The sequence below is a fragment of the Muscardinus avellanarius genome (genome assembly GCF_963383645.1).
Source record: "Muscardinus avellanarius genome assembly, chromosome: 19".
In the NCBI taxonomy this organism is placed as follows: domain Eukaryota; kingdom Metazoa; phylum Chordata; class Mammalia; order Rodentia; family Gliridae; genus Muscardinus; species Muscardinus avellanarius.
The window spans coordinates 27973832-27995400 of NC_137805.1; the positions used below are offsets into that span (position 1 = coordinate 27973832).

Sequence of the window (21569 nt, forward strand, 5' to 3'; positions counted from 1 at the left end):
GGGGGAGCTGCGGGCTTTGTCCCCGGCCGGGGGGGAAGCGCATCACTGCGGAGCCTTCTTAACTGCGCGGAGCCTGGCATTGAATATTTGGGTAAAAGGGGGAAGTAAAAAGCCCCCCGAGTCCAAGCCCCGGCGGCTCGGGCCACAAGGAACCTCTCCGGGCTGTCTTCCCTCAGAAAGGATTTTCAAACTGCGGTTGCTGTTTGTTTTTTGTTTTTTGGCTTTTTTTTATAACAGTTCCTTTGGGGGATTACAAAAGCACTCATGTTTTTGATAGAAAATTGTTGTGTCAACAGAAATGCGTAAAAAATAAAATCACCCAGCGAGCATCAGTGGGAGTGCTCGGCTCTCTCCCTTCTTGTTTTTTATGCATGTAAACTATTAGCACAATTGGACTCCTGCTAACAGTTTTTTGGAGCATGGGACTGTTTAAATTAAACACTGTATTATCAGCATTTCCCCATGTGTTTTAGTTTAAAAAAAAAGAAAAACTTGAGGGGAAAAAAATGATTTTTGTAGCTAGGTGTGGTGGCGCATGCCTGTAATCCAGTACTGGGGGGGCCAAGACAGGAGGATTGCAGGTTTGAGGACAGCCGCAACAACTTAGTGAAACTATCAACAACTTAGCAAGACCCTGTTTCAAAAATAAGAGATAAGGCCAGATGTGGTGGGCACGCTTGTAATCCCAGCATTCGGGAGGCTGAGACCTGACGATTGCGGTTGAGGACAGCCTCAACTTAGTAAAGCCCTCTGCAACTTAGTGAGACCCTGTTTCAAAATAAAGAATAAAAAATAGGGCTGGGGGTGTAGCTCGGAGGTCGAATGTCCCTCAGTCCCAATCCCCAGACCTGCCAAAAATAATAATAATAATAATTGCCAGGCGTGGTGGCGCGCGCTTGTAATCCCCATGCTTGGGAGGCAGAGACAGGAGGATTGCGCAGGTTCGAAGCCAGCTGACTTAGGAGACCCTGTTTCCAAATAAAAATGTAAAAATAGGTCTGGGAGAGTAGCCCGGAGGTAGAAGGGCTTCCAGGAACCCCAGTACCACCAATAAATAAATAAATTAATTAAATAATAATAATAATAATAATGACTCTGTGTGTGTGTGTGTGTGTGTGTGTGTGTGTGTGTGTGTGTGTGTATTACCAAGATGGAACCCAGGGACCTTCAACCTCTGAGCTGCACCCGCAGCCCCATTTTATTCTTTTATTTTGAAACGGTCTCAGTTGTAGAGGGCCCCACTAAGTAGCTGAGGCTGTCCTTTAACCTGGATCCTCCTGTCTCAGCCTCCCAAGTACAGGGACTACAGCTGTGCACCACCACACCCAGCCATAACTAATGATTTTAAGATAAAGGTAAATTAAGTTCCTTTGCACCGATTCTTCCCAGTCTTGGAAACTTGCCCCAACAGGAGGGACTGGACAGGAGGGATGCCCAACAGGAGGGAGTGTCGGGGTGGGAGGTGTCATCTTTCTCTGGGGGCGGGCGGAGTGCGTACCGGGTATGGTCGCGTGGTGCCTTGCCTGCTCTCCAGGCCGCTGCTGCCCAAACACCATGGTTTCCTCGCCTATAATTCTACTGAGGAGCGCTTGGGTAGTTTCCAGTTCTTTTCTGGGACAAAGAGCGGTGCACCCAAGGGCCCCCTTTGCCTCTCTGTGCACTCAGATAGGAATCTCACTTCTCCAGGGCAGATACAGGGAATTGCTCCTGCAGGCCACCTGAGTGTGCACTTCGTCCTTAAAACATCAGTAGGCGTTGACACCTGCACCCGGACCCCACCTGGAGGCTCAGATGTACACACCGCCCATTCCCACCCTCCTGCCCCTGGGCCCTCGAGGACCAGAAACAGTTCTATCTTTCCTTCTACTTCTCCTTCTCATTCTTCTTCCTCCCTCCCAGATCCTCCTCCTCCTCCTCCTCCTCCTCCTCCTCCATGTGTGTGTGTGTGTGTACATGCACACACGCATGCATGTGTTACTGGGGACTGAACCCAGCAGGGCCATTCTACCTCTGACCTAAACCTCTACTTCTGTTTTATCGTTGTTGTTGTTGTTTTTGAAACAGGTTCTCACTAAGTTGCTGGAGGTCTCGCTAAACTGCTGAGACTGATCTCCAATCTGCAATCTTCCTGTCTCAGCCTCCCACGTACTGGGATGATAGCATGCACCCCCACGCCCTATCCAGATTATTTTCTCTAAACCTCTTTGGCCATCTTCCCAAACTTAATCTGCCCCAAGTGGGTTTGTCTTGGAATTCCTAACTCCTTTCTTGTCCTGAAGAACTGGATCTGTTTTTATGGCTTGTACAACCAGCTCTCTTTGCAGGGGGAGGGGAGTCTCTGACTCATATACCTGTAGAAACCAGATCAGTAAAAGAATACTAGAGAAGCCGGGCCTGGCGATGCACGCTTGTTATCCCAGCATTCGGGAGGCTGAGGCAGGAGGATCGTGGTTCACGGACAGCCTCAGCTACTTAGTGAGGCCCTCTGCAACTCAGTGAGACCCTGTTTCAAAATAAAGAATAAAAAATCAGGCAGGGGTGTAGCTTGGAGGTAGAATGTCCCTGGGTTCCGTCCCCAGTACCGGAAAAAAAGAAAAAGAAAAGAATACTAGAACATCTCCACACCTCTCCCTGGCTGTCAAAGGCCCAACCCCTTTCACAATTCCAGCTGTTGCTTCCTTTTGGGGATCCATGCCTAATGCTCTCAGATTTTTTTTTTCAATACACGCTACAAATTTGGATTTAAATGTAGAAAACTTACATTTTCATAAGAGTTAAAAATGAAAAGAAATTTTTATCCCAGGTGGTCATCAAAACACACCTGAGGGTACATTCAGCTGCCAGGGTCCGAGATGGGCACCTCTGTCTCACACAAATCACTCTCTTCTTCAAATTCTTCTTTTCTGGGTCCTGGGGGTTGAACTGAGGGGCATTCTACCCTCAAGCTATACCCTCAGCCCCGTTTTATTTTTTAGTTGGAAACAAAGTCTCACTCGGTTGATGAGAGTCTTACTACTTGCTAAAGCGGTCCTCCAACCTAGGATCCTCCTGTCTCAGCCTCCCAAATACCAGAATTACAAACATGCACCACCATGACCGGCTCTCCTTTATTAAAAAAAAAAAAAAAAAACCTGTGCCCATCCAATCAGATGCTAATTCTGTTTTTCCACTTGAGAAATTGCCCTGACTTCAATCTATCTTCACTGCCCAAATTCCATCTCTTACCCAATCGGTGCTGACGGTCCCAGGAGCATCCTGCCTGGCTTTCCTAGGATGAGTTGACATCCACGCTGCCGGCCCACACACCCTCTTCTCCACTGTACATCTTCCTCGCCAGGGCTGCCAGACAGAGCCTCCCGTCAGAGGAGACAGCTGAGGAAGAAGAACCGCATCTCTCTACTGCTCAGAGCGAAACTAGCGTCATGCTACCCAAAGAGCAGCGTTGCCAACCATGGTCATATCTGTTCAGCTTTTGACCCAGCGTTATAAAATCTGGTCCAACCTGATCCAATAGGGTCTCATATGAAGATTCAGACTTTTCCTGGGAAATCTGATTGGCTGAAGGCACTGGATCAGCAGCCTTAGCTGGAGCCGGGTGGCGACCCTGGCCTTGGGAGTCTGGGCTTTGGTGTCTTCCAGGATGGCTCTCCTTCCTCCTGCCTCCTTCCAGCCAGCCTGGGGCATCCGTGTGCAACCCGCATCCCACAGGGTACGACTCCACCTGCTACTGTGCGCGCAGGACCTTGTGAGATCTGGCTCCCGGGCCCCACCGTAGCCTCTGCCCCCCGCCCTTTCTTCCCCTCCATTCTTGCTTCCACCGCTAATAGTAACTGACTCAAAGAAATTGCTCCAGACCTGGATCTGACCACCACTCAAACCCCACGGTTGTTCTAGTCACTTAAATCAAAGTGGACGCGCTCCATTCAGGGAGCTTCCCTTTGGCTCCATAAATCTCGTCTCGAGTCGCCAATGGAATTAGACTTGCCCTAGACAGCGCGTGTCAGGCTCAGGAAACTGTGACGGACACTCTTGAGTCCTAAGAGTACCCTAGTCAACTCGGATTCTCAGGAACTCACAGCTCGTCATTTGGAAAACGCCTCCCCTCCTCCCCAGAAATATGTACCCAAGATACAGCAAGAAAGCCGCTCCCCGGGCGCGATGGCGTGATGGTGGCGTTTGCCTGTAATCCCGGTACCTGGGAGGCCGAGACAGGAAGTTCAAGGACAGCCTAAGCAATAGTAAGACTCATCAACCTAGAGAGACCGTTTCAAACTAAGTAGAAAGGGTGCACTCATTCGCGTCACCCCTCCATGCCAGTCTGGTATGGAGCTGTATTTCTATCTTTTCCTTTTTCCTGTTTTTCTGGGGGTTTTTTGTTTCTTTGGGGAGTTTTTGGGAAATTATTCCCAGGGGTCTCACAAAGATCCCTGGGGACAGTTTCCAAATTCATACCGGCCCCTCTAATAAATCTCTTGGCTACAAAAGAAAAAAAATTAAATATAAAGCTGGGGTGCACCTTGAAGGTAGAATGTCCCTGGGTTCAATCCCCAGTACCAGAAAAATAAAATAAATACCAAAAAAAAAAAAAATATATATATATATATATATACATACAACTTTAAGCCGGGCACGGTGGCTCACGCTTGTAATCCCAGCATTCCGGAGGCTGAGACAGGAGGATCGGGGTTCACGGACAGCCTCAGTTACTTAGTGAGACCCTGTTTCAAATAAAGAATAAAAATTAGGGCAGGGGTTATAGCTCGGAGGTAGAATGCCTCTGGGTTCCATCCTCAGACCCATACGGGGAGAAAAAAAATACAACTTTAAGAGGGAATGGGGTGTAGCTCAGTGGTTGAATGCCCCTGGTTTCAATCCCTAGGAACACACACACACAGTTACAGTTGTAAACGATATGATGCTGGGCGGTGGTAATCCACGAGCAGAGTGTGGACAGGTAGTGTTTCTGGATGCCTATTATATAGCCTGGAGAGATTTATCTTATAAAGAAATCAAGTCCTATTGACATACTTGACTCATTTGTTCATTTGTGTGTAGGTATAATTTAATAGCCAGAAAATTTTAATGATGCTATTATCAATAATACTTTTACCATAAACCTTTTAAGTCCCTGTAATTGCTACCAAAAAAAAAAATTAAACCAAAAAGAATGTAGTCACTCTTAGAGAACAAGCGCACACACACACACATACACACACACACACACACACACACACACACACACATTACCCTGGATTTAACTATTATCCTGGATGTACGTATTTAATTATTATATATAATAGTTATTTTGCTCCATGGTAATTAGTTACAAATACAAATTGCTCAAATAAACATTGAATTTGTTACGGATTGGGAGGGTATGGTTGTAGGGGAACTGTCCCCGGGGACCCCTGTTCAGGTCCCAGACACAGTTTCCCTCAAACCACAACCAAACCCCAAACGACCAAAAACAGAAAAAAAAAAAAAAAAAAACGCGGTTGTTGTCCTGAGCTAAGAATAAATATGCATAGCTTGGACAGTTGCTGAAGATATAAAGAAGTTTATTAAAAGATAGAAATACAGAGGATAGGTACAGCTCCATACCAGGCTGCCATGGAGGGGTGACTCGAATGAATACATGAAAGGGATCACACGGGACTGGACTTTTTATACCCATGACCTCCATCTTGTTTGCATAATTCTGACGTAGTGAACGTCCCTGTAAGGTACCTCCTCTTACCCTGTAAGGTACCTCCGCCAGGAAGGTGTGGTGAGGTGTCTCCTTTCATGAAGGTCGACCCCTCCTGCCATCTTAGCTAGCTTATCCAATCATGTAGATCTGTCTTTAGATAGAGAAAGGCCTAGTTCTCCTCTCCTGTGGACTTGTTAATCACTTTTAGCTATGTTAATTTACATTGGAATAGTTGCCTGCTTTTAGACACCAAGTCCTTGCACAGATTTGCCCCTCACCCAATTTTTGAAATATATTAATAATCATAGCTTTCTCGAATCTTCCTAGGCCATTCCCAATACTGGTACAGAATTAGGATTCATTTTGTAAAACAAGGTAGAAAGTTTAGTTTGTGTTTTTGTTTCAAAGTGGTTGGCTACTTTTTTCTCCCTTTTGGTAACAGAGATTGAACCCAGGGGCATTCTATCTCTAAGCTACACCCCAGTTCTATATTATTATTATTATTATTATTATTATTATTATTATTAATGGCACTGGGGATTGAACCCAGAGGCATTCTACCTCTGAGCTAAACTCCTAGCCCAATTTTATTTCTTATTTAGAAACGGGGTCTCACTAAATTGTGAAGGGCCTCGCTAAATTGTTGAGGCTGGCTTCCAACCTGCCATCCTCCTGTCTCAGCCTCCCAAGTACTGGGATTACAAGTGTGTGCCACCACACCCAGCTCTCTTTTTTATTTTGTAGTTTGAAACAGAGCCTCACTAAATTACTGAGGCTGGCTTCCCAGGTATTGGAATTGCAAGCCTACTCAGCTATTTTATTTGGTTGGTTCTTAGTGTAATTGGGTTGTGGTTTTTTTTTTTTTTTTTTTTTTTTTTTTTTTTAGTCTTTATTTTTGGGGAGGGGGGTCTTGGGGAAGAAATCCAGGGGCAGTCTACTTCCAAGCTATACCCCCAACCCCATTTTACTTTGAAACAAGGTCTCACTAAGTTGCAGAAGGCCTAAGTAGCTGAGGCTGTCCTAGAACCCGAATTTTTTTTATCTCAGCCTCTGAAGCACTGAGATTACAAGAGTTCCCTCCCTCCCTCCCTCTTTCTTCCTTCCTGAGGCGCGGTCATATACCTAAGGGCTCCCTCAGTAAACCTTGATAGGTTCACGTGGAGGGGGCCCTAAAAAGTACACTTCCCAGGCTTCTTTGCAAGTAGGCGGGCCGTTTAACAAGTCTCTGACCAATGACAAGTCAGAGGCCAGTGGGCGTGGCTCCAAACGTCTTCTTAAAGGTGGAGGTGGGGAAGTTGCAGGACTGCAGGTTTCTGCGGGTCCTTTCTACACTTTTACCTAGAACTCTGGGAGAAAAGCCGCAAGTCTGGCCTCACAACCCACACCGTGCCAAGGTTTCCACTCTGGACAGATAAACTGTATTCTGTTCAAAGCTACTTTGAAAACTGAAGAAGGAAAAAAACTTAGAACTGCTTCTCCCATTGCCCAGCCCACTAAAAATCACGAGAAGGTATTAATTAAGGGACAGCTATAAATAACATCTTTTCTTCCTAGTCTCTCTCAAAATTCTTAATGTGCTGTTTTTACATTTTCTGTCTTTGGGGCCCAATTGCAATCCAACCCAAAAAAGGTCAATCCGGAAACCTGAGGTGTCTGCCAAATCTAACCCCAAGCTCTCGTTTCTTTTTCATTTAGGTGTGTGTGTGTGTGTGTGTGTGTGTGTGTGTGTGTGTGTGTGTGTGTGTGTTTGTGTGTTACTGGGATTTGAACCTAGGGGCATTCTACCTCTGAGCTACATCCCCAACCCTATTTTATTTTTATTTGGAAAAAGGGTCTCTCTAAGTTGATAAGAATCTCACTACTTGCTGAGGTTGTCCTCAAACCTGCAATCCTCCTGTCTCAGCCTCCCAAGTACTGGGATGACAGGCGTGTGCCACCACGTCTGACTTAACCCCACACTTTTGTGTCCAGTTTGACTGAGAGGAAGATGTCCCTTTCAGGGGCAGGGGCACCCTCGGTTTCCCACATCATATGGCCCAATCTAAATGCATCCCCTCTCCACTAACATTGTGGATTTTTCTGTAATCTCCTTAATACATTCAAGCCAGCCACACAAATCACTAACAGCGTACAAACGCAGCTGCTTTGTCTCTGGGCTATCTGAATAACGGCTTCAATTCCCTAACTTGTTTTTGTGTGAGTGTAGGCCTGATCTCCGGGCATGGCTGAATATTACTCATAGTCAAAATGAGAATTTCAAGGCTAAATGTGACAGTGTGTTCTCTATGTGTTTTCTCTTGAGGAGATTATTCAAATACCATCTAGCTGAAGTCAAGTTCTTCCCGGGGCCCGCTGAATCTCTGCCCCTCCCCAAAGCCCCTCCTGGTGGACGGGAGTCCCTGAAGAGCCTCCTTGGCTGAGATCTCTCTCTCAGAAAATATGCGATGACTGGATGTTTTCCGCCCAGTTCTTTCCTCCTGCCTCTTGTTCCCTGGAAACCCCAAGATTCCTTCTTACCAGACCCCTGCGTCTTATCTCTTCCCGTGCAGTTGCTAAACCCAGAGCTCGAGCGGGAAGCCATCTCCCCAGGTGCGTCGCTTCTTGTCATTTCTTTCTGATACTTCGCCATGATTTGCTAGCACACTGTCTTTCCCCGTTGGGCACAGCCCCTTCGGATGTTTGGCACTTCATGACATCACCCAGGAATTTATCATCAGAAGCAAAGTTGCCAAATCTGTTAACACAAGCAGATAATTCAAGACTTTTCTTTTTTTTTTTTTTTTTTTTTTCAGAACTGAGGATTGAACTCCAGGGGCATTCTATCTCTAAGCTACACCCCTGGTTTTATATTTTAGTCTTTATTTTCCACTAAGCTGTGGAAAGCCTCATGAAGTAGCTGAGGCTAGCCCCAAACTTGTGATTCTCCTGTCCCAGCCCCTCAAGAACTGGGATTACAAGTGTGCACTGCCACGCCTGGCTTTAGACATTTTTAAGTGGCTGGCAAAGCCCCCAGTAAAAGGGGCCTCTTAGAGCTGGATGTGGTGGTGCACACTCGTAATCCCAGGACTTGGGAGGCTGAGACAGGAGGATCACAGGTTTGAGGACAGCCTAGACAATGTAGCGAGACTTGACTCTCAGCAACCTAGTGAGTCCCTGTTCAAAATAAAAAATAAACTAGGAGCCATACACGGTGGTGCACAATTGTAATCCCAGCATTTGGGAGGCTGAGACAGGAGGATCATGGTTCAAGGACAGCCTCAGCTACTTAGGCCCTTTGCAAGTCAGTGAGATTCTGTTTCAAAATAAAGAATAAATAGTAGGGTTGAGAGTGTAGCTTGGAGGTAGAATGCCCCTGGGCACCAACCCCAGTACTGCCAACCAATAAAAATTAAATTAATAAATAGGGCTGGTAGTGTGGCTCAGAGTTAGAACTCCCCTGGGTTCAAACTCAGTGCAAAAAAAAAAAAAAAAAAAAAATCCGGATAATTCAGTTACCAGCTACTGTCTCTACTTCTGAGTTAAAATCTTTGCCAGGACTTCCAGAAACCCCAAATTTTTTATCCTGATGAAAAAACAATGTCTCGCGATATCCCCGCCTTTTTCTGATTCTCTCCCACCTAGCCAACAATTTGGTAATAGAAGGGGGTAAAAAAAAAAAAAAAACCCGTGAATGCGCGTCAGTTCTCCTAAAGCGAATGTTGTGCTTGTCAGAACTTTCAGACTCATTTTCCATCTGTCCTTATCTAAAACCTCTCAGACCAGCACCCACCCGCCCCAAGGGATGCAGGCGGGATGCAGGCGGGATGCAGGCGGGATGCAGGCGGGATGCAGGCTCTGTCGGTCGCGCCAGGACCGGTGTCCGCGCCTCCCCAGCAGAGGGCAGCTGTGGTTAAGATTCTCTGTAAGGACAGTTTGCACAATCAGACTCTTTTTCCGTCTTCCAGTGGTATTTTCTGTGCGAGCTGCCTTCTGAGGGGCCAGATGATACAGACGATGTTGGGGGCAGCCATGAAGCGTGGCGGGAGGCGGTGCTCTCGGGCGCAGCCATGAGGCACGCCTTTTTTCTGTGGTTTGTTTTGAGGGTCTGGGGATGAAACCCAGGGGCATTCTACCTCCGAGCTACACCCCCCAGCCCTATTTCTTATTCTTCACTTTGAAGCAGGGTCTCACTGAGTTGCAAAGGGCCTAAGTAGCTGAGGCTGGCCACGAACCACGATCCTCCCGTCTCAGCCTCCCAAATGCTGGGATTTCAAGCGTGCGCCACCACGCCCTGCAAGGGGCACGCCATTTTGCAGAACTCTTAGGGAGACATGAGCCTCCTCGGTGCACGGGGCAGAGGCACCCCTGGGACAGGGTGGCTCCTGCAGGGGCTGTGGACCGCCTCTCTCGGGACCCGTGCAACTTGTCCGGTGGTGCCAGGACTGGTCCTCCTCCATCTCCACTCCCTCTCTCCCAACCCATCTCCCCTGTGGTCTCTGCAGAATCTTCCCTCTCCCTGGCTGCAGTCCCGCTGATTTGACAGTCTTTCCTGGCTGCTGTGAGTTCATTATTAAGCAGAGTTAGTTTTTTATTTTATGCATCCACGAGGGAGGTGCGTGGCCCAGTGAAAAGTTTGAGTTGTTTGGCTTGTGTAAAACACACAAGCTGAACATACTTAGGAGGTGCTTTTTTTTTTAAGGTTCCTTTTTCAAATGGATGTTAACTTGTTCATTGAGCTTAAGATTCCCAGAAAACGTGTGGAGGGGGCTTTGGATGGAAAGTGCCCCGTGCTGCCGCAAGGCACCCTGGGGAAAGCAGCCCTGTGCTGACCACGGGTTCCTCAGGGATGGCGGGGGGCTTGTGGAGCTGCAGCCCCTCGCTGTCTCTTCCTGTAGCGATGCACCTTCAATGCCGCCCAGGGTCGCCCTGAAGGCTCATGGCGGGGCTTGGGGACAGCTGTCACTGCTGCGCTGTCTCCCTCCTCGGGTCCGTTCTGTGCACGGAAGCTTGGCAGAGAGAACGCGGTGCTGCTGAACCGCGTTCCCGGGGACGGGGCTGGCCCCGTGCCCCCTGGCCTCTCTCCGCTTAAGTCGCTGCTTTGCAATGCAGTGTCTGTCTACACCACTCCTGACTCCTGACAGCACACACTCCACACAGCTCTGTGGGGCTCTCGGAGACACCGGGGACTGGGGAGAACACACCTACACGCACACGCACACACACACGCATGCACACGCCTGGGGCAGCACTGAATTATGCCTGAGCCGTAATACCATCTCCTAGCACTACCTCGCACGTCCTCAGTGGAAAGGTAAGTCACAAGGTCACCTGGCAGAAATTCTAACATCAGGCCTGGGGAAGCTCAGGCAGGGATGAGAGACAGAGCAGCTAGACAGACATGGATGGTGCATGGATGGTGGATAGATGGACAGACAGATAGATAGGTGGCGGGCAAATGGATGGATAGATACATGGATAGAAAGATGCATGGATGGATAGATACATACATAATTACAAACATATATACACGGATTAATAAACGCATGGAGAGATAGGCTGATTACATAAACAGTTACACACAGATAGATAGATAGATAGATAGATAGATGCACACACTTGTAATCCCAGCACTCGGGAGGCTGAGACAGGAGGATCGCGGTTCACAGACAGCCTCAGCTAGTTAGCGAGGCCCTCTGCAACTCAGTGAGACTCTGTTTCAAAATAAAGAATAAAAAACAGGCCTGGGAGTGTCACTCAGAGGTAGAATGCCCCTGGGTTCCATCCCCAGTACTGCGATAGATAGATAGATAGATAGATAGATAGATAGATAGATAGATAGATGGGTTGAAGGATGGATAGATTGATCAGATAGATAAATAGATGGAGGGGTAGATACATGAATAGATTGATTAGACGCATAGATGTGTGGGTGAATAGATACATCGATAAGTGGATGAATAGAGATGATGGATGGATGGATGGATAGATAGATAGATAGATAGATAGATAGATAGATAGATAGATATGGGTAGAGAAATACATGGATAGATGGAAAAATAGATGCCTGGGTAGGTAGATAGAAGGACAAATAGAAATGACAGACAGATGCAGAGGAGAGTAGAAAGAAAGTAGAAAGACAGAGGACAGAGAGACACAGGGCTAGTTACCTAGGATTGCCTAGAGATTCGGAAAGTACCCGTAGGAGTGCATCCTGCCTCCTGGTGAGAAGTGGGTGGGAGGCCAGGGGCTCGACACCGAGCTGGGCACACGGTCAGCACAGGATTTCTCAACAAGTGATTCCTTCTAATTAAAGGAAGGCAAAAAGGGGATGAGCCTTCCCTCCAAAAAAGAACACCCACCTACCCCCAAAAATATATAACCTAATCAGTCGAGAATGGTGGGAATCCCAGTACTTGGGAGGCTGAGACAGGAGGATCGCAGGTTCAAGGCCAGCCTCAGCTACCTAGCGAGGTTTGGTTTGTCAGAACCAAACCCAGATTCGCGCCGGCGTCTGGCACCACGCGTAAAGGATCCCTCGGTCGTGCCGGGTGACAGATGCGCTTCCATCCTCTGGGACATTCATTTTCCGCCTCTGGAAAAACCTGGCCACTCAGCAGCTGGCGCCGGTCCCTGCTGACACGCCGGCTAAGTGCCTGGGTCACCTCAACCTCCGGGGTGCTGCCGGGGGACTGAATTAGTCACCGTGGTGACTCACGAGGAGGCCACAGGCCTCGCCCGTCAGAGTGCCCGCCCGGAGTGGTGGTGAAAGGGAGGAAGAGCAGAGCGGGTGCTGAGGGCCTGCTCGGCAGAGGCTCCGTCAGTATGAGCCAGCGCCGTGCTGATTACAGGCTGGGCCTCGGCTGCTGGCCAGGCCGTGCTGAGCGCTCCCGAGGTATCGCCCCATGCTGCCCAGAAATGACAGCGCTCCTCACACCCCTGATAAGTGGAGAGGTTGGGGACCCAGGAGGTAGCGGGACCCCAGCCACCGCTGGCCAGAGGGGAGATGCCGCGCCCCGGATCTCTTCTCCCGCTCCTGTGTTTGACTCTGTTCCTGCATCCATCAGATCCTGCCATGGGATGCTCCTGCCATGGGATGCTCCTGCCATGGGATGCTCCTGCCATGGGATGCTCCTGCCATGGGATGCTCCTGCCATGGGATGCTCCTGCCATGGGATGCTCCTGCCATGGGATGCTCCTGCCCGCTGCGTCCTCCGCCCGCGCCAAGGCACAGCCTCCATCAGTGTCTTGCGGAAAGCAAGTGGGAAGGGCGCGTGAGCACTCGGGATGCGGGACGGCAGGGTCCCGGGTTCGTGCGGTTTTTGACTAGAGCTGTGAGTTGGGATCTTGGCTTAGGGCAAAACCCATGGTCTCTATTGGAATTTCACCCACAATAGAACACGGATATTTAAGGTTTCCGATTTACAATCTGTTTGGATTATTTTTATTGGATTTATCCCGTGGTTATTTGAATACAGAGACTTAAGAGTTTCTCTTTCCTACCTCGTCATGACTCTGTGCTCAGTTTAGAGCACCCAAATTTGGCTTCTGGAGGAAAACCTTCCCTTTGTTTAAGACTATGTGATGTGCAGCTGGGTGCGGTGGTGCCCGCCCGTAATCCCAGTCTCTGGGAGGCTGAAAGTGAAGGACTGCAGATTCGAGGACAGCCTCGGCAAGTAGCAGGACTCTCAGCATCCTAATGAGACCCTGCTTAAAAATTAAAAAAAAAAAATAGCCGGGCGCGGTGGGCACGCTTGTCATCCCCGCGCTTGGGAGGCGGAGACAGGAGGATGGCGCAGGTTCCAAGCCAGCCGCGCTGGCTTAAGAGACCCTGTTTCCAAATAAAAATATAAAAATGGGTCTGGGAGGGTAGCCCGGAGGGTAGCAGGGTTTCCAGGAACCCCAGTACCACTAATAATAATAATAATAATAATAATAATAATAATAATAATAATAAATAATACAACCAGGTAGGGATGCAGTTCCAGGGTAGGAAGCTCCTGGGTTCAATTTCCACTACCACAAAAAACAAACAAAACAATAAAACGAACGGGAGATCAACGGCCGCGAGGCCTCTGCTGCTCCTCTTCTCTGATACGACAGTGACAGCGCTGCTATTCTCAGCACACCCGCGGCCACCGGCCGTGCAGAGAATGGCCGCCTCCCGCGGGGTCCGAGCAGGGTAGGGCGGGGCTTTCCTCTCTTTCCCTGGGACCTGGACAGAGTTTTAGAAGACACTTGCAAGGCCCTCACCCAAGGCTTGCCTTTTAACAGATGGGGAAACCAGAGAGGGCAGACAGTGTCCCCAGAGTCACACCGCGGGATGAGGGAGACCGGGAAGCGGGCGCTGGATCCTCTTGGGTCCCCGTGAGTTCGTGACGGGTCTTTCTGTCACACTTTCTCTTTCATACCAAAGGAGGAGCAACACACAAGCCTCCATCTAGTCATGTTTTTTTGTTTTTGTTTTTTTTGTTTTGTTTTGTTTTGTTTTGCTTGTACTGGGGGTGGAACCAGGGGCTTTTCTACCTCCAGGCTATCCTCCCAGGCCAATTTTATACTTTATTTGGAAACAGGGTCTCATAAGTTGCTGAGGGCCTTGCTAAGTTGCTGAGGCTGGCCTCGAACCCACGATCCTCCTCTCTCAGCCTCCCATGTATTGGGATGACAGGTGTGTGCCAGTGCACCCAGATTATCATGTAATGTACAAAGGGGGCTGGTAGTGAGGTGCGCAGGGCACATTAGCCAAGGTCCCGCATTGGCCTTCGGACGGACGTCATCTCCAAAGAGGTGACTCATCCACAGGGCCACAGAAGTGGAGAGTTAACCCTCGGGTCCCCTGCAGAGCCGGGCAACCTAGGGCTCAGGCTTTAGTCAGATGCTTAATAAATCTAACAGCCCTGAATTCAGCACGCCATTGCAACACACGGTGACTTGTATGTACATGTGTGAGCTCCGGCTCTTATCATGTTCAATATAAACTTTGAAAATATGCCTTTGTTGGGGGCACCTCTGTTTTGGCAACTCTTTGTCGGTATTTCTGGAGATACCAGGAGTCTGGTGGCGCAGGTGTGGCCCGGCCTCCGCCAACCCCTGCGTGGCCCTGAGCCGGCGCCTGTCTCTCGCACCCATCTTCCTGGAGGTCGACCCCACGGCCCTTGCTCCCGCCTTTTGATTTGGACCCCAAATGTATAAGAAAATGTTTCTTTTAGTTAATAATCCGACTTTTTTTCCTTTTTGCGGTACTGGGAGTAAACCAAGAGGCATTCTATCTCTGAGCTACACCCTCAGCCCTACAGCCCTATTTTTTATTCTTTATTTTGAAACAGGGTCTCACTGAGTTGCAAAGGGCCTCACCAAGTAGCTGAGGCTGGCCGCGAACTGCGATTCTCCTGTCTCAGCCTCCCAAATACTGGGATTATAGGCATAGCACGCCTGGCTTTAACAGTGATTTTCACCCCTGGGACACCAGTTGGCCAATAGTTCTTTCCCGCTTCCTGATGGCCGCTCACCCACATTTTGGGTTCAGGGTGAACACACGCTGTCCTGAATGAGCCTCTCCGAAACGCTCTGGCACGCGCCCCGGCCGCCCTGGAATCCTGCAGCCCAGGTAGAACCAGGTGTCCGCCCACGGAGGGAGCGAGCGCTGGTTTCGCCATCAGAGGCAGGAACCCTCAACTTGTTCTCGCACAGAGAATGTTTCATGCCAAGTCATTCACAGAACAGTGTGTGGCCGGGGGCCGGCCCATGCTGTCTAGAGATGCAAAGGGAGTCGTGCAAGCGGGTTGCATAACCATCCCGTCGTGTCCTGTTGGAGCCTGTGTCTTAGATAAAGTAGCCAGAATCACTCTAGTAACAAGGGACAGCCACATAACTCCATCTGGCTTAAGAACACAAAGGCGCCGGGTGCAGTGACACCAGCCTGTACTCCCAGAACCTGGGAGGCGGAGACAGGAGGATCGCACAGGTTCGAAGCCAGCCTCGGCTACTTAGTGAGGCTCTCAGCAACTTAGTGAGACCCTGTTTCCAAATAAAGTAGAAAATAGGGCTGGGAGTGTAGCCCGGAGGTAGAAAGCCCCTGGCTTCCATCCCCAGTACCACCAAAAAAAAAGAAAAAGAAAAAAGAAAAGAGCAGGTGTGTACCTTAGAGGTAGAGTCCAACCCCCAGGATCAGAACAACAGAGAATAAAGAAGAAGGTGTCTCTTCCTCCAACTAAAGCAGCCTCCACATTCACTGCCCCTCGGCTTGGCTGGGTCCCGCGGGCATGTAGGTCCATCCGACCGCGACCTGCTCCTCTTTTTTTTCTTTTTTTTTTTTTTTTTTTTTTTTGGTGGTACTGGGAGTGGAACCCAGGGGCTTTCTACCTCCAGGCTATACTCCCAGACCCATTTTATACTTTATTTGGAAACAGGGTCTCACTAAGTTGCTGAGAATCTCATTAGTAGCTGAGGCTGGCTTCGAACCTGTGCAGTCCTGTCTCAGCCTCCCAAGCGCGGGGATTACAAGGGTGCGCCACCACGCCCAGCTTCCTCTTCTTGACTCTGCTGTTCTCTGTCGCCTCCTGGCCGGCTTTGGCCAGGAATGCCCAAGCGAGCACCTGCGGCTTCAGGCCCATAGGAGCTTCACTGCTGGTGAGGCGCATGCGCACACGCACACACTCGCGCATCCACGGATGCACGCATGCACGCACGCACCATGCACACATCCACTCACGCGTGCACGCATCCATTCATAAACGCATGCATACTTTCCTTCAGTACAAAAGGTGCACGCACACCATAAAATCGGGGCACAAATCAGGCAGTCCAGCTCCTTTCACCCTCCTAACGCCGAGCCCCTGCCAAACTGGGGATGGAACCCAGGGGCAGTCTACCTCCAATCTACACCCCAGCCCTATTTTTTTTTTTTTATTCTTTATCTTGAAACAGGGTCTCACTGAGTTGCAGAGGGCCTCACTAAATAGCTGAGGCTGTCCACAAATTGCGATCCTCCTGTCTCAGGAATGCTGGGATTAGGAGCCTGCGCCACCACCCATGGCTGACGAGGATTTCTTGACACTTTAAAAACACACACAGCGAGCATGGTGGCGCACACTTGTAATCCCCGCGCTTGGGAGGCTGAGACAGGAGGATCTCATGGGTTCGACGCCAGCCTCAGCTACTTAGTGAGGCTCTCAGCAACTTAGTGAGACCCTGTTTCCAAATAAAATATAAAAAAGGTCTGGGAGTATAGCCCGGAGGTAGAAAGCCTCTGGGTTCCATCCCCAGTACCACCACAAAAAAAAAAAAAAAATTAACACACACACACACACACACACACACACACACAGCCGGGCGTGGTGGCGCACGCTTGTAATCCCCGCACTTGGGAGGCGGAGACAGGAGGATCGCGCAGATTCGAAGCCAGCTGCACTGGCTTAAGAGACCCTGTTTCCAAATAAAAAAGTATAAAATAGATCTGGGAGTGTAACCCGGAGGTATAAGGGTTTCCAGGAACCTCAGTACCACCAAACAAACAAACAAAACCCGACACACACACACAAAGCAGTTTATTGATGCTTCTCACTTTTATTCTCTTCCATAAATTTTCTTTAGAGAGTAAATGAAATTGTTTTAAAACAGTGAAGTGAAGCCCTGTTTCAAAATAAGGAATAAAAAAATATGGCTGGGGGTATAGCTTAGAGGTAGAATGCCCTTGGGTTCCATCCTTGGTACCCCCCCAAAAAACAAAAAGAAAAACAAGAGTGAAGCCCGGCGTGATGGCTCACCTATAATCTCAGTACTTGGGAGGCTGAGACCGGAGGATCGCATGTTTGAGAAATCTCAGCAGTTTAGCAAAGACTGTCATCAACCTACCGTGTTTCATAACCAAAAAATTTAAAAGGGGGCTTAAAAAGGGGGCTTGGAGATCGCATGCCAATCCCCAGTACCAAAAAAACAAAAACAAAACAGATAAAACTGAGAATGAAACACTTTGTGATCTTACCCAGTCTTTCCTTGAAGTCTACAGTAATTAGAATGACATGTTCTGTACTTTTATCGGTGTGATGTAATCATACATCAGAGTAAGACTCAAAGTCTTACCTGCACGCGCTCACGCAGCACTTGGTGCGTACTCAAACCCCTCTCAGACTATCTCCTAAACAGCATTCGGGAGGCTGAGACCTGAGGATCGCGGTTTGCGGACAGCCTCGGCTACTTAGTGAGGCCCTCCGCGACTCAGTGAGACCCTGTTTCAAAATAAAGAATAAAAAGTAGGGCAGGGGGTGTAGTTCAGAGGTCAAATGCCCCTGGGTTCCATCCCCAGACCTGGAAGAAGGAGGAGGAGGAGGAGGAGGAGGAGGAGGAGGAGGAGGAGGAGGAGGAGGAGGAGGAGTATGACCTAAATATCAGGATTTTCCTCCAAACCAAATCTTTTCCCAGAGCTTTTCCTTCATAATTAGCTTGCTCGGGCTGGGCGTGGTGGCGCACGCTTGTAATCCCCGTGCTTGGGAGGCAGAGACAGGAGGATCGCGCAGGTTCGAAGCCAGCCACGTGTGCTGGCTTAGGAGACCCTATTTCCAAATAAAAATGTAAAAATAGGTCTGGGAGTGTAGCCCGGAGGTAGAACGGCTTCCAGGAACCCCAGTACCACCAAAAAAAAAAAAAAATTAGCTCGCTTTCTCCTCTCTCTCTCTCTCTCTCTCTCTCTCTCTCTCTCTCTCTCTCTCTCTCTCTCTCTCTCTCTCTCTGTGAAATTGTGAAACTCCTGACCCAGCCCAGGGCCTAGGATTGAAGCCTGCTGTGGAGCTGGAGCCCACAGACGTCCTGGAGGCAGCTCCTCTGAACCTTGGTCGGCTAGAAGCATCTCTTTCTCTGATTTTTTCCCAACTTGCTCCGGAGTATCCAGGGAAAGATTTGCCATGAACAGGCTTGCGCCAAAGATAATCAAATAAATGGCGAGCACATCTATTTCCGGGATTAGATTCTTGCGATACCAAAGAAATCAAGTGGGACGGGGGCAGGAAGAAGTCAGGTAAGCTCAGTGCTGCCGTCCCCTCAGCCTTAAATTCCAGCCCTCTGTGACTCGTGACTAACAATGGCCCTTTTAGTTCTGGAGCGCAGAATGACTAACCTTCTTCTACCCTGTCAGTGAGAACCAGTACCATATATTGGTTAAGATTTTCCATACAAAATGCACTTGGAAAGGATATCGCTTCAAGCCCAGACAAAGCTCCTTCTGTCAGGCTTCGGTTCCAGTTATTTTGGGCAAGGAAGGGGAATTTCCACCGCTCCTTATAATCAGCTTTGAACTCTCAGCTCTGAGAAACCACTTCCTTGTAATCTGTCAAGGCCCAAGTTATTTAACAAGCAAAAAAAAAAAAGCCCTTGACGTTATGCATAAAATTCCTGGACAGGGGAGACACTGTACAGAGACATGTTCGTTAAAGCTGTGACCTCATTCACCTGAGAGACTGAGACTGCTGTAAGAGACTCGCTTCTACCCAGCCACATCCCCAGCATTGCAAGGGACACTTCTCAAAAGAAGAGATGAGGGCCGGGCGTGGCGGCACACGCCTGTCATCCCAGCATTCCGGAGGCTGAGACAGGATCGTGCGTGCTTCGCGGACAGCCTCAGCTACTTAGGCCCTTTGCAACTCAGTGAGACTCTGTTTCAAAATAAAGAATAAAAAATAGGGCTGTGAGTGTAGCTCGGAGGTAGAATGCCCCTGGGTTCCATCACACACAAAAAAGAGAACAGATGAAACTGAGGGTGTTGACACACACCTCTCATCCCAGTACTTGGGAGGCTGAGACAGGAAGATCACAGGTTCGTGGGCAGCCACAGCTACTTAGATTCCAACACAGACAATCACCCCGTGTCCGTGGACAGCTATTATGATAATATCTGTCCTTAACGCAAGCGACTGTGTGCCACGTATGAGCCCACCCAAAGCCATTATTGCATGGGTCTTGCTCTGTGTTTCCTGTGCTGCGTTTAAATTTTGGGGAGTCCATTCGTATATATTAAATTAGTAATCATACAGGCGGCAACAGATGTGGCAGAAATACAAAGTTACATGCAAATGGAAACTGGGAAATGTGCCTAGAAGACACCACTTCCCAAGCCACACGGCAACAGAAACAACCAGAGAGACAGTCAAAAGCCAGCCGTGGGTGCGCCTGCCTGTGATCCCAGTACTTGGGAGGCTGAGACGGGAGCACCTGCGCTCAAGGACAGCCTCAGCAACTTAGTGAGGCTCTCAAAAGAATAATAATAATAATTATTATTATTAATAATAAGCCCTCCGCAACTTAGTGAGACCCTGTTTCAAAATAAAGAATAAAAAATAGGGCAGGGGGTATAGCTCAGAGGTCAAATGCCCCTGGATTCCATCCCTAGATCCGCAAAAAATAAATAAATAAAATAAAAAATAAATAAAACTGACCTGCCAGTGTAGCGCAGAGAACGCCCCTGGGTTCAATCCCCAGTAACTAGCATGCACACACACACACACACACACACACACACACACACACACAGAGTAAATAAAATAAAATGATTATTAAAATTGATATTAGGCACTGTACGAAGTATTTTATAAACATTATTGTGTGTGTGTGTGTGTGTGTGTGTGTGTGTGTGTGGTACTGGGGATGGAACCCAGGGGCTTTCTGCACCCAGGCTACACTCCCAAACCTATTTTATATTTTATTTGGAAACAGGGTCTCACTAGGTTGCTGAGACCCTCACTCAGTAGCCGAGACTGACAGAACCAGCGCCATCCTCCTGTCTCAGCCTCCCAAGTACTGGGATTACAAGCGTGCGCTACCACGCCCAGCTTTATAAGCATTAAATTTAATCCTCCCAAAAAACTGTGAGTCAGAAAACTCTGTGTGTGTGTGTGTGTGTGTGTGTGTGTGTGTGTGCGTGCGCGTGCAATACTGAGAATGGAACCCAGGGGCGTTCTACCTCAGAGCCAACCCCAGCCCTATTTTATTTTATTTATTTCATTCTTTTTTTTTTTTTTTTTTTTTGGCGGTACAGGAGATTGAACCCAGGGGCATTCCACCTCTGATCTCCACCCTCAGCCCTATTTTTTATTCTTTATTTTGAGACAAAGTCTCACTAAGTCACGGAGTGCCTAAGTAGCTGAGGCTGGCTTTGAACCTGTGATCCTCCTGTCTCAGCCTCCCAAGCACTGGGATGATAAGCGTGCGCCACCACGCCCGGCTTTTATTTTATTAATTTTAAAGCAGCACTCACTAAATTGCTGAGGCTGGCCTCGAACCTGCGATCCTCCTGTCTCAGCCTGCCAAGGACTGGGTGACAGGTGCGCACCACCGCGCCCCACAGGGACCGTTCTTCTCCCTGTTTTATAGATGAGGAAACCGAGACTGAGCGGCGGGGCGGCACTGGCTGAGGGGCACTCGGTTTGGATGGCCGTGCTAGGGCCCCGGCCCACGGCTGCTGAAGGCCAGAAGCCGGGCCGCCGTGACTGCGACACCTGCACTCCTGCCAACTCGGTGCCAGATCCGGCTGCACCAGACAGAGCGCTGCCACCCAGAGCCCCGGGCAAGGGCAAGCCCACAGGCCTCTAGAGAAGACGCCGCTTCCTGTCCCTGCCCACGGAGATCAGCAGCCTCCTCGCCAGGTCCTCTCCACCCCGCGGGCGGGCGCAGCCTCCAAGCTAAGCAGTTTGTCCCTGGAGTGACAGGTGTCTGCGTCACCCGGCTCTGCCCTTCTCCCTCCTTCTATGACCCACAGCGCGTCATGAATGGCGTAAGCAGAGAAGGTCCCGGCATTGTGGAAGAAGAGGGAGCTGCTGGGTCCCCGCCTCCCCATGAGCGGAGCCCCTTCCCTGCTCATGGCCGAAAGGCAGCCCCCACAGCAGCAGACAGTGCACCCGAGACATTGTCCCCAACC

The 21569-nt window shown here is 49.2% G+C and overlaps 1 protein-coding gene across 1 annotated transcript in view; it reads left to right on the forward strand.

Annotated features, from left to right (window-relative positions):
* BCAS1 (brain enriched myelin associated protein 1) overlaps window positions 1-21244 on the forward strand; it is a gene marked incomplete at both ends in the record, with an annotated part of 90742 nt that extends 69498 nt beyond the window's left edge. Inside the window, 3 exons of the mRNA XM_080716487.1 lie at window positions 13769-13847; window positions 13940-14032; window positions 21026-21244. Of these exons, the coding sequence (XP_080572613.1) occupies window positions 13769-13847; window positions 13940-14032; window positions 21026-21244 (391 nt within the window). The remainder of the gene's footprint in view (window positions 1-13768; window positions 13848-13939; window positions 14033-21025) is intronic.
* Between the last annotated feature and the right edge of the window lie 325 nt (window positions 21245-21569).